The sequence below is a fragment of the Anguilla rostrata genome, chromosome 12, assembly GCF_018555375.3.
Source record: "Anguilla rostrata isolate EN2019 chromosome 12, ASM1855537v3, whole genome shotgun sequence".
Lineage (NCBI taxonomy): Eukaryota > Metazoa > Chordata > Actinopteri > Anguilliformes > Anguillidae > Anguilla > Anguilla rostrata.
The window spans coordinates 14,746,570-14,762,138 of record NC_057944.1 but is presented as its reverse complement, the minus strand read 5'-3'; the positions used below and the strand labels follow the sequence as shown (position 1 = coordinate 14,762,138).

The 15,569-nt window shown below is 43.1% G+C and overlaps 2 protein-coding genes across 3 annotated transcripts; both read left to right on the top strand.

Moving 5' to 3' along the window:
* The first annotated feature begins 1,571 nt into the window (after positions 1–1,571).
* Positions 1,572–11,554, top strand: LOC135236772 (phospholipid transfer protein C2CD2L-like). Its single transcript, XM_064303304.1, has 14 exons — positions 1,572–2,790; positions 5,466–5,561; positions 5,697–5,816; positions 6,046–6,156; positions 6,299–6,409; positions 6,539–6,731; positions 6,813–6,948; positions 7,105–7,169; positions 7,405–7,526; positions 7,780–7,951; positions 8,225–8,320; positions 8,536–8,651; positions 9,245–9,479; positions 10,199–11,554. Exons 1-14 carry the CDS (start codon positions 2,434–2,436, stop codon positions 10,429–10,431), a joined length of 2,163 nt encoding a protein of 720 aa, XP_064159374.1. The 5' UTR covers positions 1,572–2,433; the 3' UTR covers positions 10,432–11,554.
* Positions 11,555–11,589: 35 nt separating this feature from the next.
* LOC135235524 (testis-expressed protein 12-like) lies at positions 11,590–15,534 on the top strand. 2 transcript variants are annotated; one of them, XM_064301067.1, is made up of 5 exons: positions 11,590–11,683; positions 12,383–12,496; positions 12,745–12,856; positions 13,063–13,114; positions 14,438–15,534. In XM_064301067.1, exons 2-5 carry the CDS (start codon positions 12,419–12,421, stop codon positions 14,577–14,579), a joined length of 384 nt encoding a protein of 127 aa, XP_064157137.1. In that variant the 5' UTR covers positions 11,590–11,683; positions 12,383–12,418; the 3' UTR covers positions 14,580–15,534. The 2 variants fall into 2 exon arrangements, with proteins under 2 accessions (XP_064157137.1, XP_064157136.1); XM_064301066.1 differs by lacking the exon at positions 11,590–11,683 and adding an exon at positions 11,763–11,858.
* The last annotated feature ends 35 nt before the right edge of the window (positions 15,535–15,569 follow it).

The window sequence follows — 15,569 nt, the reverse complement described above, 5'->3', positions numbered from 1 at the left end:
TCCATGGATCCATCCTGCCTTGTGCCCATGGTGCAGGCTGGTGGTCGTGTGGGGAATGTTTTTTTGGCACACATTAGGCCATTAATACCAACTGAGCATCATTTGAATGCCACAGCATACCTAAGCATTGTTGCTGACCATGTGCATCTCTTTATTGCCACAGCAGGATAATGCGCCCTGTCACAAAACACATCATCTCAAGCTGGCACCACAAACATGACAGTGACTTCAGTCTACACCGGTGGCCTGTACAGACCCCAGATCACAAGTGTGTGTGTGTGTGTCTGTGTCTGTGTGTGTGTGTATTTTTCCTGTTGTAAATCTCTCAAATTCAAATTCTCTCTCTCTCAAATTCAAGCATTGAGAGGCTGTTGCTAACGTACGTAAAGGGCTAAATAAAAGATACATAAATGAATAACGCAAACTTAGTTTGAATCAAGAATCTATTTTATTCTGAATTGAGCGGATTTAGAGACTGACATGCCCGTGTCTCTGATTAAAAAGCATTTGAGACAAGTGGGAGAAAGTGTCTGTCACTACTGTAGGTTTCTGAGATCACACACTGCCTGCTCTGTTTCACTTTTTTTCCTCTTGTGACCTCTTTAAGCAACAAGGCTGCATTCACAGAGTCTGTGTGCCCTTAATGTAGGCTTTTGTCTGAGAGTATTCTATGCAGACCACCAAAGATTAATCTGAGTAGAGCTGGCCTTCAACCCTTTGTGCCAGTTGCAGTGTGGATAATGCTGGTTTACATTAACACGAAATTGGATTGCCCCAACAAAATGGGAGCCTGCTTAAAAATAAATCAACAGTACCCGAATGCAAAAACAATTACAATAAACAATCCTAATTAAAACAGGTGCATTTTAACTTCATTTACTAAAGGGTTGTTATCACTCCAGCTCTGTTGTATTTCAAATACATGCATTTAATATTCTGCCCAAAAAACAGCAACAATCTATATAATAGTAGCTGCAATTTTGTCTACATACTCCCTTGAATTATAAAGAACAATGTCTAAGCCCTAGGTAGTCATAATCTGAAGGCCAGTAGTACAATGGTTTTCTTTTCTACCTCAGTAATTGATTAATTAATGCAGTGTTTGACCAGAAATTCAAGTCCAGTCACTCCATGTCTACAGAGAAGTATGAAAGCAAGCAGAACTATTTTTCTCTCGTACTGATATCACTACGGGGTGAACAACTCCAGAGATCTGTCTTGAGCACATTGTAATGGAGCGTGCTCAATATTCTAAATAAATAAAACTTTGTATGCATGCTGGAAAAAATATCAGTGAAAATGTAGGCCCGAGTTTACTCAGATATTCTCATCGTTATTTGCAACTAATGTTTTAGTTGGAAAGGAGGCGAGCGGGAGGCTGAAGTCCTCCATGCAATAAAGAGAGTTAAGAGTCAGGCTCACAATCATGCGCATTTACAGTTAGATGTAATACTTTGAGTTCAGTTTACAAAGTATTAGCGCCCCCTGCATGCATCTTACCGTAAAACCCCTTTGGTGGATACACACGTGCGCGCCCTTTAAATATGTGTAGCGCTGGCGCTGTGTAACTATGGATTTGACATTCCTGCTCTTGCGCATGCAGCTCCTGTGATGCTTCAAAAGGGAGGACATCAGTAGCTATTCTCGGACTACCGTTGACTTCGGTGAATTATCTGAAACAACAACAATGCACTTCTACAGTTAAACGAAGATATTAAACTAGAGCATTTTTATGACTGACGTTAGCTAGCTTGCTAAATTTCTAACACGTTAGCTAAGACATACGTGATCACCCGTTAGCATGCTTGAGTAACTGCGTGAGCGTCACAAATCAATGAGGACATGGGGTAGAAGAGCGTGAGCTGGACATCTCGGATCATTGCAAGGCTAGTTTGACATAGGCGACTTTGACCTCAAGGGCTCCTTGGCGGTATTTATATCTTAATTTAAAACGATGTTAGCAGCAACATTTTCACGTTTGACAGCGGATTCGTGTCGTTATTTTCCATATACCCAATCGTAATTGTTTTAAAAATTATTCAAATAAAGCATTTTCCACATAAATTAAGGAAGAGCAATGAGAGAAAGCGTAGTTGGTTTTGTAATTATCCGGCCAGGACCTAGACATTCGATTTGATTAACAGAGAACATTAATGGATTGCTATGTAATTATGGCAAATATATTTCTTGATAATTAGCCTACTAGCCAATAAGTAAGGATTCGACGGGAGCAATTAAAGCAACTGTGCAATGCAAATCTAGTATTTTGGCTGGAATTGATAGGAAAGAAATGTGCGCATGAAATATGGCTACGATGTAGCAGCATTGGGCTGCCTAGCTGATAATTAACCCTCCACAATCTGGTCTGCCGAAACTTTCCCTTAGCATCAACATGCCATCACTGAGCGTTCTAGGGCGTTGTGATACCGTCTAATGAATACGGCTGTGACGATGTTTGAGGACGTCGGCTGGATGCTGTTGGTCGCTGTTTTCCTTGTCTCCGTCTTGACAGTGCTCTTGTGGCTGGTACAGCACAATGTTGGGGGGCGGACTGCTGATGCTGCCTCGTGGGCTCTGCCAGGGAACCTGAAACCCCAGGTCCTGGCGCGTTGCGTGTGGAGCTCCTTACGTAAACTGTGGATCAGAAGGGATGCGGGAGCCGGAGACGAGGGGGTGTGCGCAGCTGGAGCCAAGAGCTTGCTGTCCTCTTTTTTCTCCTTCAGGTCTTTCAGAGAAAATTGTCAGCGGGCCTGGATTACAGCGCTCAACGAGCAAGCGTGTCGACACGGGGTGAGTCGGACTGGGCCGAGTCAGACTCAGTAGTATCGAGTCTTGTAATTTTGCTGAGTCCTAATGTAGAAATAGAACTTTTTGCGCTGTACAGGCACAGTAAAATGTCCACTGTTAATTAAACTCTAGCAGAGTTTATGAGTCCAACTGGGACCGTGTGTACTCTGTAAAAGTTGATTTAACATTGAACATTTTACTGTGTGCAGAGACTACTGTATTTCGTCATGTTAGTATACGGGGGAAATGAAGTATTCACTTAAAAAAAAAAATAAAAATAAAAAAGGATTTCAGTGAACACATAGGAAGTAACACAATTTGATATAGTTCAACAACTAAATTTTACCACCTGTAATTCATGTTTCAGGCTAATAACATGGATTGGAAATGTGGACATGTTCTTCTTTGATAGGACAGTGAGACCTTTAATGAGTGTGTTGAATCAGGACGTAGGTTAAATATCCCAGCTGAAAGAAGGTATCACCTACAGCAGTGTCCTGATTGGGTGCCTTTGGATTTTAAATGGTCCAGAGAGCCGTTGGTTCATATAGGACTAACACTAATTACACTCTTGCATCTCGATTTACAATGTGTACAAGTAAGCACTTTCACATTCCGTGTCTGTATGCTTGTTTAACGTGGAGATTTGTCATCTGTGCAGTGCATTGTACATTTTTGTGATTTTCATGTGAAGTTATGGTTATTGTCATGGCAGTAAAGCAGGCTGAGAGAGAAGAGTGAGACATTGATGGAATAAAAGATTGTGAGAGAGAACATGTGAAGTGAGATGAGAGGGAGTTCTAGGGCACACAATGCTAGGGGATTGAAGGATCTGGACCGAGGCTCTGGAAAGGGGAGGTGTGGGAGTTGAAGTGCATTATTATCAAGAGCTGGAAGGGTTCCTTATGTAACTGCCTGCTTCAGGTGCTTTCACATTGTGAGACCAGTGCTGGGTGAATTCTTTCTTGAAGCTAGTCAGAGGTGGCACTGTCTCTATCTGGTTTATTGCTTTTTATAGATTCTGACATGGGAAGGCAGGGTGATTAACTGCTGTATGTGTTAGTAATTTGCTGGGGATATGGAGAGAAAAGAAGGCCTTGTGATATGATAATACAGTTGTCAATGGAACTAATGATTTAGTGTGATATAATGCATTTTTCTGCATTGTTGATAGCTGAACAAACATGAATGAAAGTCACTAATGATAATCTGTGATAAGGGAAAGAGTGCAGTTTACTATGTTCCTCTCAAATTGTGAAACAATTTGTGCCACTTCTGTGACACTGCTGCAGTGGCAGACTTGTTGACACTGATTGTATCTGTTTGAAAGTTTGTGTTTTACGGGTGCACTCAGAATACCACCCCCTTCTGTTTTGGAGAGCAATGATCTGGCTAAGTGCACAGTTAACATGGTGTATGTATTCATGCAATATGTGGTTATGCCACTGTCACAATGCCATAAAGTGTACATTCATGTATATGAAGGTCACAGGATGGAGCATGTGCTCAGTGAAACATGCATATCGGTATGTAGACATGTAAAGAGCACAGTATGTTGCAGTTTGTTGAAGGCTCTGTTGTTGCAACTGTAATGCGGTTGTCACAGGCTGTGGCTTGGTCAGATGACACTTACCCTGGCATCTGTGAGTGTCCTGGGTTTGCCAACCAGATTTAGGTAAAAATGTGGCCTTTTGTGAGAAACAGCAGCCTTAGCAGATGGCTTACCTGGATCCTCTGAGCAGGGAAAAGCTGTGGGAAGCAGAGAGGGAGGCTGTGGGGGGCAGAGAGGGAGACTGCGGGGAGCAGAGAGAGAGGCTGTGGGGAGCAGAGAGAGAGGCTGTGGGGAGCAGAGAGAGAGGCTGTGGGGAGCAGAGAGAGAGGCTGTGGGGAGCAGAGAGGGAGGCTGTGGGAGCAGGAGGAGGCTGTGGGAGCAGGAGAGGAGAAGCTGTGGGGAGAGAGGAGGCTGGGGAGCAGGAGAGGCTGTGGGGAGCAGGAGGAGACTGGGGAGCAGAGAGGCTGTGGGAGTAGGGAGAGCTGTGGGGGCAGAGAGGAGGCTGTGGGGAGCAGAGAGAGAGGCTGTGGGGAGCAGTGAGGGAGACTGGGGAGCAGAGAGAGAGGCTGTGGGGAGTAGTGAGAGAGGCTGTGGGGTGCAGAGAGGAAGGCTGTGGGAGCAGAGAGGGAGGCTGTGGCGAGCAGTGAGGGAGACTAGGGAGCAGAGAGAAAGGCTCTGGGGAGCAGAGAGAGAGGCTCTGGGGAGTAGTGAGAGAGGCTCTGGGGACCAGAGAGAAAGGCTCTGGGTCAGGAATGATCTAGAGCAGAGAGGCTATTTGTGGTGAGGTCAGTGGTCCGTTGGGGTGCATACAGTGAGTGAGGGTTACTGCTGGATTATGGGAGGGAGTTGAAGGCTCTTTATGTAATTTAGAAATGATTTCAGATTGGTGAAGGCTGTTGTCATATTTTAGAAATTAGTTTAATAAGATTATTATTAAAAAGGGATTTATGATGGAAGCCACCAATATCATCTCTCCTCACGATATTCCAGCATGTTGGTGAAGCTGTGAACAGAAGCGTATCCAAGTTGTCATCTGCCTTTTATCTGCTGTTTAAGAAGGTTCATAGGCTGGAAGAACCTTTTGAGAATACTCTAACCAGGCCATGGTGCTCCTCTCCCTCTGCAGTGCTCAATACAGATCACTTTTGAGGACAATCTGCAGCTCCCCCCATCTGCCTCCATCGGTCAGGTGACCTGCATGGACCAATCAGCATCCACTATGGTGAGTTTGGATCATTTAAACTGTAAATAAATACTTCTCTAAATGCAGGTTCATTTAGTTACCATTATTTTATGGTCTGTTGTCTGTTATCCATAACTGCTTCCCCCTCTCTTTCTCTTTGTCTGTCTGCTCCAGGTGTTGCAGTGCGATTGTAAAGTTGGCACATTAACGTTCCCAGTGACTGTCACTCAGCAATCACCAGCAGCGGTGTCCGTGGATACATACCAAGTCACTATAGCACCAGCACAGTTTCAGGTAATACCAGTTTGTGCAATTTGTATTGGTGAATGGTGAGATAGCATCTATTACTAACTTTCAAAATAAAGACAAATAAATAGAAACATATTTCAGAACTGAAATACCATTCTGCCCCTTTATCTGTTCATTGTCTTGTATTGAAGCATTCTGACTGAGATATCACTATACCTTTCTTGCTCTCAAAACACATAAACACTAGAACCATCTTTCTACTCTCCCTCTCCAGCTGGTGGTGTCTCTGGAGGAAGTGGATGAAGAGGGTCTTCTGGTGTCCTGGTCTTTTTCCCAGCAGCCTCTGCTGTCTCTGGCCGTGTCCCCCTGCCGAGCGCATCAAGAGGTGATACAGACTGATCTTGGGCCAGTCTACTCCATCCACACGCGGTATAAAACTCAGCGAGGTCAGATAGACTGAACTGGGTCAGTTAATGAGGAATGTGATCTGCTGTCTAAGCGACATCTGGGTGCTGTGCTTTGTTCAGGGATGTGAGGAAATGGTGGATGTCAACATGATCGAGGATCTGGTGGAGAATGCCATTGTCAGCACTCACCCTGCCATGATGGTTAACCTGAAAGCCTGTGAAGGCCCAGCAGTGAGTCACCTACCCCTTCCTCTCTGCACTCCTTCACACACGTAAACATCTCTCCTCCCTGCCATCTGCTGGTTTTCACTGTGGACTGAGCACGGAAGGGTGACCTCACCTGTATTTTTCTTTCATCAGTCTCCAGCGAAGAGGCAGACTCTGGGGCGGAGCTCTCCTTCACCAGGCACCCCTGTGCAACGGGTTGCAGTCCATCACCTCAGAGTGACTGGCCTCACAGGAGGGGGTAAGGCTGTAGGAGGGGAGGGAGGTCACGTTTTAGCTGGAGGAGAAGCCATAGGAGATGGAGCCAAGGCTTCAACAGGAGGAAGGGGTAAGGCTTTAACAGGGGGAGGGGGAAAGGTTTTAGTTCACACGGAGCAACGACAGTGACGGTGGTAGTTTGTGTCCTCAGGGGGCCAGTTATTCCAGCTGCGGGAGCTCTGCTGTGCATTTGATTTGGACCCACCAACCCAGGAGGCGAGGAGTGACTTCCTGCCTGCCCCTGTCAGACCAGGGGCGGAGCTGGAGTGGAACGAGGATGTGGCTTTGTAAGAACCTGGCCTGTGGCTGTCCCTAATTTAGCAATGCTAGAAGCTGCTAGAATGTCTCTAAAACACTACTTTAGTGATTCTGAATTGCACACTAAAACACTACTCGGTGAATTTGTCTGTGGGCTCAGCTCTGAATTACTACTGGTTTCACAGCGACCTGGATGCAGACACCAAGGGGCTGAGGATACGGCTGGTGGAGAGGAACAGCATGGGGGAAAGTAAGATTCCTTTCAGTATAAAAGTCACTGATGAGAAAAGATGATGAGAGCTTATCATTATACAGGTGCGCACTGCAGGATGCTTATGTAGGTGGTAAAAATATTTTCATGTGAACAGAATCTGCACACAAGGCTTTTTTGCAATCCACACATCTTGTATGGAAGCTGTTGTAAGTTCTGCTGATCTCAGGACTTGCATAAGCAAAGCTTGGTGTTTTTTGTTTTTTTTTGACAGAGTTCCTGCCAGGCCAAGCGTCCATACCCCTGAATTTCTCACGGAGAACTCCCACTGGACGACAGGTTCTGTCAGTCAGCACAGGCCCCGGGCTCCCGCCCACAGCCACTGTCATCCTGAAGGCAAGTGATTGACTTTTGAATGTCTCATGTCTGTGCTCAAGTAGCCAAATAAAAGATCTCACAAATATATTAATCAGAAGTCCATCATTTCCCCCCTTAATTTTCCCATTAGTTATGACTGCTGTCATAGGATGGTATAGTATAGTAGGTTCAGTCTTTTTCCTCTCTTGGACACCTAGTGGTGTTCTATCAAAAGTAAATAAATAAAAATAAAACTGCTCCAACTGTGTTAAAAGTCCACTTCCCCCTGCAGCTGGTGTTCCTGGAGGCAGGCGATGCCCAGAACTGTCACCGTGACACTCAGCTCTGTGTACTGCCAAACCCTACGCAGGAGGTGGAAACAGACAACAGCCCAATTCCCGACTGCAAGATGGTCAGCATGGCTCCTACTGTTCAGACACAACAGTTTCTGGCCTGCAAACCAGGTCAGAATCATTCTGTATCCCTGTTCCTGCTGGCGGGAGAGTTGGAAGATCTTCCAGAATGTTACTCATAATGTACACAATGATTAAGAATCTGTCTAGAACTACAATTTATTTGACATGCTAGAAATGAATTGGAATTTTCCCACAGTATTTGTACAGGAAGTCAGGGAGTTGTATGACTACTGATATTATTTGGTGTGAACAGGCCGATATTGTGATGTTGGGTAGATCATTGGAAAGACTCTCTCTCTCTTCCTCTTTCTTTCTCTGCAGGTACTGGTTCTCCTTCCTGTTCTCCTCACAGAGTGAAGCAGGCAGAAATAGCAGTACTCAGAGAGCCCTGTGGAAACTCCAGTCCCACCAGCAGCTGTGAGTTCAGATGCATGCTCTGATTGGTTCAGCTGTTATAACAGATGTGCGGTGATTGGTCCAGTTAGGGACAGACCTCAGGAGAGTTTAAATGGCTTACATTTTTTGGGGAGGGATATTGTACGCCTGCTCGAAGAGTAAAAATGTGTAAATGTAGCCAATATATTGCTTGCACTTGCTGTGATGCTTGCGTTTTTTGCTGTGTTTGTCCACAGTGAAGGCTCTCCTCTCTAATGGCCTAGACCCCGTAGATGACACTGCCATTAGACACCTAATTATGAAGCAGGCATCATCAAAAAGGGGTGCCACTATCATCACTGCGGGGTCAAAGGTCAGATTCAGTACCCTGTCAATATTCATGAGCTCAGCATTTATACTCAACCTAATATACATGAGGTTATGAAAGCAATATAGAATTTGCTAATTGTTCAATGCTGTTCTAGCTCTTCATTACTGTGACTTTATGTGTTAAGCCTGATTTATACTTCTGCGTTTAATCTACGCCATAGGTACGGCGTAGCCGCGTTCCCTACGCCGTGGCCTGACGTGCACCTCCCCAGAAATGTAACTACACGTCGCGGCGACGTAGACCACAACAACTGTGATTGGTCCGCTTGGTAGCATCGCATTTCCTCCTACGCATTTCCAACTAGCGTTTTGGCGGTGTATTGCAGAGCGACACAGACAGACCACGCACAATTAAAAATGCTCACAACGGCGTAGGCCACTTGCGTAGGCTACGGCGTAGGCTCTACGTAGATTCAACGCAGAAGTATAAATCAGGCTGTATACTCACCTTGTGTATCAATGATAATAAGCAGTTTGGTAAGGTGTACCCACGTATACTGTGTCAAGTCGAGGAGGTCAACTGTAACTCTTTACATGGCTCTGGTGCTGTGGGTAAAGAGTGTTTTGGTGCTTCAGGACCCCATGGCAGCAGGAGGATCTGGCTGCACTTCAATAGCAGACACTGGCCTGCAGGGGGAGCACTCCCTGCTGGGAAATAACAGCGACAGGTCCAGCTCTCAGAGGGTCGTGTGGCAGAGCTGTGATGAGGCGGCTCGCTCCAGTAACTCTGAGCGTCACTCCGCTGATGACCTGGAGTCTGAGACGGGCTCCAACGGGGCCCTGGAGACACGCAGTCTCAAGGACCACAAAGGTGACACACCTCCATATTAATATATAATACACATTAGTGTGCCATTGTTATCTAATAATAAACTTTACATCTGGAGCTTTTCAGGACAGCTGATCAAGGTGATTTACAATTAAACAATATAATAAAACAATACATTTCAAATATGCATTAATATTCTACTTCAAGGTCCAGGAAACTGGATTCAAATTGTGGTTATATTCCCCAGAAGTGACCATGAATATTTATTTAAATTTGTAACCCAATTATAACCATTAAATAAATAAAAAAACAATATTAAACTATTGTGACTTGTTCAGCAGATAAGGACAGGTTGGACGTGTATCCTGCACTCATTAACATTCATATCCATAAGACACGTCATATGTAAACCATATGGCTCTTGTACAAGCTCTGATGAAACAATCTGTACAACTGGTGATTAGTATTTGTGTTTGTAAACTACTAATGCATTTCAGAAATCTTTGATATTATCACCATTTGAAGTGTTCTATGACTTCCTCTGTTGTGACAGTTTACTTCCTGTATAGTGAGCTCAAACCTCCTGTGGTGTTGCAGTGGGTTTCCTGCGCAGTGGCACAAAGTCCCTGTTTCGGAGGAGAGCACAACAGAATGCATTTCAGAAATCTTTGATATTATCATCCTTTGAATGTTCTATGACTTCCTCTGTTGTAACAATTTACTTCCTGTATAGTGAGCTCAAACTTCCTGTGGTGTTGCAGTGGGTTTCCTGCGCAGTGGCACAAAGTTCCTGTTTCGGAGAAGAGCACAACAGAAGGACCCGAGCCTCAGCCGGTCCCACGAGGACGTCTCCAACCTGGGCCAGAACTCCGTCACGCGCAAGAAGTCTGGAAGCTTCTCCCGACGCCTCATCAAACGCTTTTCCTTCCACTCCAGATCAAAGAACAAGGCCAGCGCTAACGTTAATGGAGCAACAGCCACCACTGATGACTAAGAAGTGGGTGGGGGGGCGGTGTCCTCCTGCGCCCTCCAATGCAAAGATCCTGAGCCTCAGGCCAGTAGCTTTGTGAACTGAAGGATGAAATGAAGTCAGTTTTAGAGTGAAAATAACTGCTGGAGCAGGTTTCCAAAGACTGACTGTTACTATGAAACCGGATCTGATCAAGCATCGTGCCTCTCACCCATGTTGAGAGCACCTGCTTTCATTTACAGCAAGCACCAGACAAGGCACTTTCCCTCCGATTCAAGGGAAGGACATGCAGTTACTTGCACAGATGCCAATAAGGGAAGGGGGCAGGAAAGGGAGAGGGCAGCAGGGAAAGCACAAACAGAAGAACAAATGTTTTAATGTCCAGTGCAGGAGCCTGCATTTGTGCTGTAATATGTGTAATGTAGTTTTAAAGCTCCTATATCCATATTGACGGGTGTATATTGCAAATGTATGTAAGTCATAAAAATAGTTTTCTTTCTTTTTCATTTCCTTCTCATTCCCCCTACTACAGCCAATAAGGGCTTAGGCATGCCTGCCTTTGACACAGATCAGTGTTGTTTCTCACTGTCCTCCTAGACCCATTACACTACTCTAACTCTGACCCGCCGTCCTCATAGAGAGGGCCTGACCCACAGCAGGCCACTGAGCCCCAGAGTCGGATGGCTGTCTCCTGAGGGGATGGGGTAGTGTGACATGCTAGAATATTCCTGTAGACTAGAGAGGACTACACCCCTTGTACAGGAGTAATAATCTCATCTTTTTAAAACTTGATTGCCTGATATTTATTTATTTATGTATTTATTTATTTATCTATTCATTTATAGTCAAATGGTGTGGCTTTTTGTGAAAAAGTCTTTTCTCTTTGGTACAGCACTTCATAATAACAAGAATTTTTTCTTGAAATGTCATGTAGCTCCTTGAGTTAATCAAAAGTTACAATTTAGTTGTTAAGCAGACATGTTTAGCCAAAGCAATTTATAAAATTCACATGGTAATTCCGGCACACACTTTAAGCTTTTCTTTTAAACTAGTGTGGCTAAAGCCCCCAAGTCTTTGTTGTTAAATCCCAGTGGTTGTTTCCTCTAGTTTTCTTTATTATTGAAAAATAAAAACAAACATCAAAGTATATTAGATGTGTAGTGTGTATGAATTGACATCTTTTTTCCCCTCAAGGAAAGGTGCAAAGATTATAGCTTGTATGTCACCAACACCACAGCAAAAAAGCGCTACTTCACACGCTATTCCATTGACTCAGGTCGGACAATCCCGAACATTCTCCAAACTACATGCAAACATACAGTATATAACCGACACAAGACGACATTTCTAGGTTTATCGTTGTCAACATCACTAGTTCACTGTATGACACGCGAAAGATTCGTTTTTTCCCCTCGAGCGCCAGGAAGATGCGCGAGCTTGAAACTAGCTAGGTAGTCTACACCTACTCTTTTGTCCGCACGTCAGTATGAAATAAGAAATAAATATACTCAGCTGGTTATAGAAGAAAGTTATCTTATCGTAATTACATTTAACAAATTATTACTTGTAGAAGTCTTGTGGCTATTTAAATATTTTAACCGAGCTTCCTCGTAACGTTTGCTAGCAAGCAAACTTTGGAGTGTAGCCTAGCTAAGTAGACTACAGCGTCGCGATGATACTTTGCTAGCTAGACTAGCTACATGTTAACTGAGTCATTTTTTTTCTTTCTTACAACTATCACGTTATACATTTTTTCACAGCGTGGTGCTTATATTCTGTATCTTACTCTTCGTAGACAATATTAATTTAAAACTGAGTTGCTGTTGTAGCTAACCCACCAACCTCTGTGACTTAAACGTTAGCGCAGTGATATATGGGGAGTACAAATCATCCATCTATAACGTTACCAAAGTAGCTATCTAAAATTGCTATTTGTAGACAGACAAACGTAACATTTCTGTTCCAAAACCCGCAGGTTAACAACAAAAGTAAATTGATACATTAGGTTGAAATGACAGGAAGAGGCAAGACAGTGACCGGAAGAGGAGTGGACGCTAAAATGGGACCAAAGTCTAAAATGACAAAAGAGGTCAGAAAATATGTTTGGATTATGTTCTTATTAGTGCACTAAATAGTTATAGTCACCAGTAGTAATAGTAAGTAACAGTAATGGTAATAGTCACCAAAAAAGTTACAAGAAAGATAAATGTATGATCCTGTGGACAGCCAACCCCTACCCCTGGTTTTGTTGGTGTGATGGCTGGCGGGTGGAATAATATTTGTTTTGCACAATATGAATTTAATAAACAAATAAATTCAGTGGTATATGTTTGACAGGTTGAGGAAGCACCCATGTATTGTGAAAGTTCTCCCATGAAAAAGAAACGACCTCTGTGTGACAAATCTCCTGCTTTAAACAGCTTGAATGTTTTTCAGGCTGCAGCGACAGGTGAGTTCCTGTATTCATTTCATTTTATGGAACTAAAATATAATCTCAGAACAATAAACCTTATACTCACCCAATGTTCCATTGATACTTTCCAGGCTTTTGTGAAACAAATTCCACATAGTTTTAAGATTGCAGCAGAAGAATGCGTATTTTGTTGCATGGAGTTTTATAGAAACATTTCAGTTTTTCCCCTCTCCTTTTTACAGATGCTAATAGAGACGTCAATGTCTTATTTTCAATGTTTGCAGAAGTTATGAGGTAGGTGTTGTCTATTTTAAAATATATATATTTTTGTCTTTCTCAGCATATAATGCCAGTTACAGGGTCATTCAATGTTGTTTAAAATTAGACTGTAGGCTGACTCACGGCCTCATTCTGTTACTTGCCGTATATTATAGCTATGGCTAGAGGGCAGCAGATGAACTAGTGTGTGAGGTCCACAATTAAATGGGACCCAATGGGGCTAGGTGTATGAAATCAGAATAAAACCCACCTTAAAAGCCATTACTCTGTAAAGACTTTGTAATGAACTGAATTTCATTGTCCAATGAATGAATAAATAAATATTAGCATATATGCTGACAGGTCTTAGTTTCCCCTCTCTACAGGATTTTTAAGGCCAAGACACAAGCACTGCAATTACCTAATCCTGATTGACTGAGCATGCAAATGAGTAATAAGTAGCAAATTTCAGCGGAACATTGTAGTTAAGCAAATGCCCAATCTATGTCAAGCATAAATTAATCAGATATAAAATATATAAACTTAAAGCTTTATTTGACAAAACCACACTTTGTAAATACATTAAAAAATAAAATACCTATATTTCTCAAATATCTCTAAAGACTTTGAAAATGAGTCTTAATATTTTCTTGTTATAAATTTATATGCAAGTTTTTTAGGGTAGAGCTTCATAGTGCCACTTATTCTGTACTTGTTCCTGTCTGCCCTCTTACGGTACAAAATATATAAAACAGAAGTGATTGATATTCTCATTACAAATTCTTTGGCTTGACACTCCTTATTCATATACAGTTTTATCTTTAATGTTTAATGCATAAAGTTCATCACATTAAAGACAGCTTAAATATACCAGAACTTGATGTTTTTAGACATGTATGAAATTGTTTTCACCAATGTGTTATCAAATTGTAATCTCCAAAACCTCATATTTACATGCTTTCAAGGTTGTTGACTGATGGCACCATTATCACATGAAGATCATGACATACTGTGGTCATTAGTGATACCAATAGCACAAATTGCTCAGAGAAGGGGTTTCCCCAGTGTCACGTCCATATTCCTAATCTAGCTCTTTAGACCTGGCTCTCTAATAATATCTCAGTATTATTCGCTACTGAGCCATTCATTTGCACCTCATCTTATGTTGACGTGGTGATGGTGAGCATTCTGGCACAAAATGGCTTCCATTTTTTTACTCAGGTGGGGACCATACGTTAGCAATGGTGCCATCCATTCCCCAATATCTGTAAAGCACTTAAGAGATCCATGGAAGGCACTGTATACTGTCAGTTCAGTCCAGTATTGCTCTTACTGATCCCATTATTATCCTTCTTGCAGTGAGAGGGCAGCCGTAGATGGTTCGCAAGTCAGAGAACTGGAGGACATAGTGAAAGAGGTGAAGGGACTGGAGTCCCATCTTATGGAGAGGAAGGAGCAGCTGAGGCGTTCACTGGCTGTCATTTCTGACAAACTGCTGTGATAGATCCTCCCATTCTCACACTGCCCCACCACACAGCCAGAGAGAGACTCCACTGTCCTGTCACTACCCTACACACACACACAGCCAGGGATAGACACCACTGTCCTGTCACTACCCTACACACACACACAGAGCCAGTGATAGACACCACTGTCCTGTCACTACCCTACACACACAGAGCCAGGGATAGACACCACTGTCCTGTCACTACCCTACACACACACAGCCAGAGATAGACACCACTGTCCTGTCACTACCCTACACACACACAGCCAGAGATAGACACCACTGTCCTGTCACTACCCTACACACACAGAGCCAGTGATAGACACCACTGTCCTGTCACTACCCTACACACACACAGCCAGAGATAGACACCACTGTCCTGTCACTACCCTACACACACACAGCCAGAGATAGACACCACTGTCCTGTCATTACCTTACATACGCACAGCCAGGGATAAACATCACTGTCTTCTCACTATCCTACGCGCAAGCAAGAAGTCAGCATGTGGGATCTTTAAGGCATGTTTGTAACTTTAAAATGTTAACAAGTTGGTTTCTGCTGTTCTAAAGAAGTTCAAAGTGTAAACTCATTTTCTCTGTCTGCCCAGTCTGACTAAATGTACTATGTAGATGGAATGTTTTTATTTATTGTTGAACTTGAATTTTGAATGCATGAATTCCTTTCTGTAACTGAGGTGTGGTATACTTATTCTTAAGTAAATTGCACTTTGACACGAATTTGATATGTGCATCCAGCATTTTAGTGTTCACTCTTCTCATCAAAAAAGGATTGAATATAGTATATTTTACCAGTGTTTTTGATACAGAGTTAAGTACTGGAAAGACAAGGCTCCCGAGTAGAACAGTCAGGGCCAGATATGGATTTGAGTGTCCAGATTGGAGGATCCCTCAAAAAGATTTGAGATTTCAGTAAAAATGACGTATGTTTTATTTGTGACCAACTGATAAAAACAAATGAGCA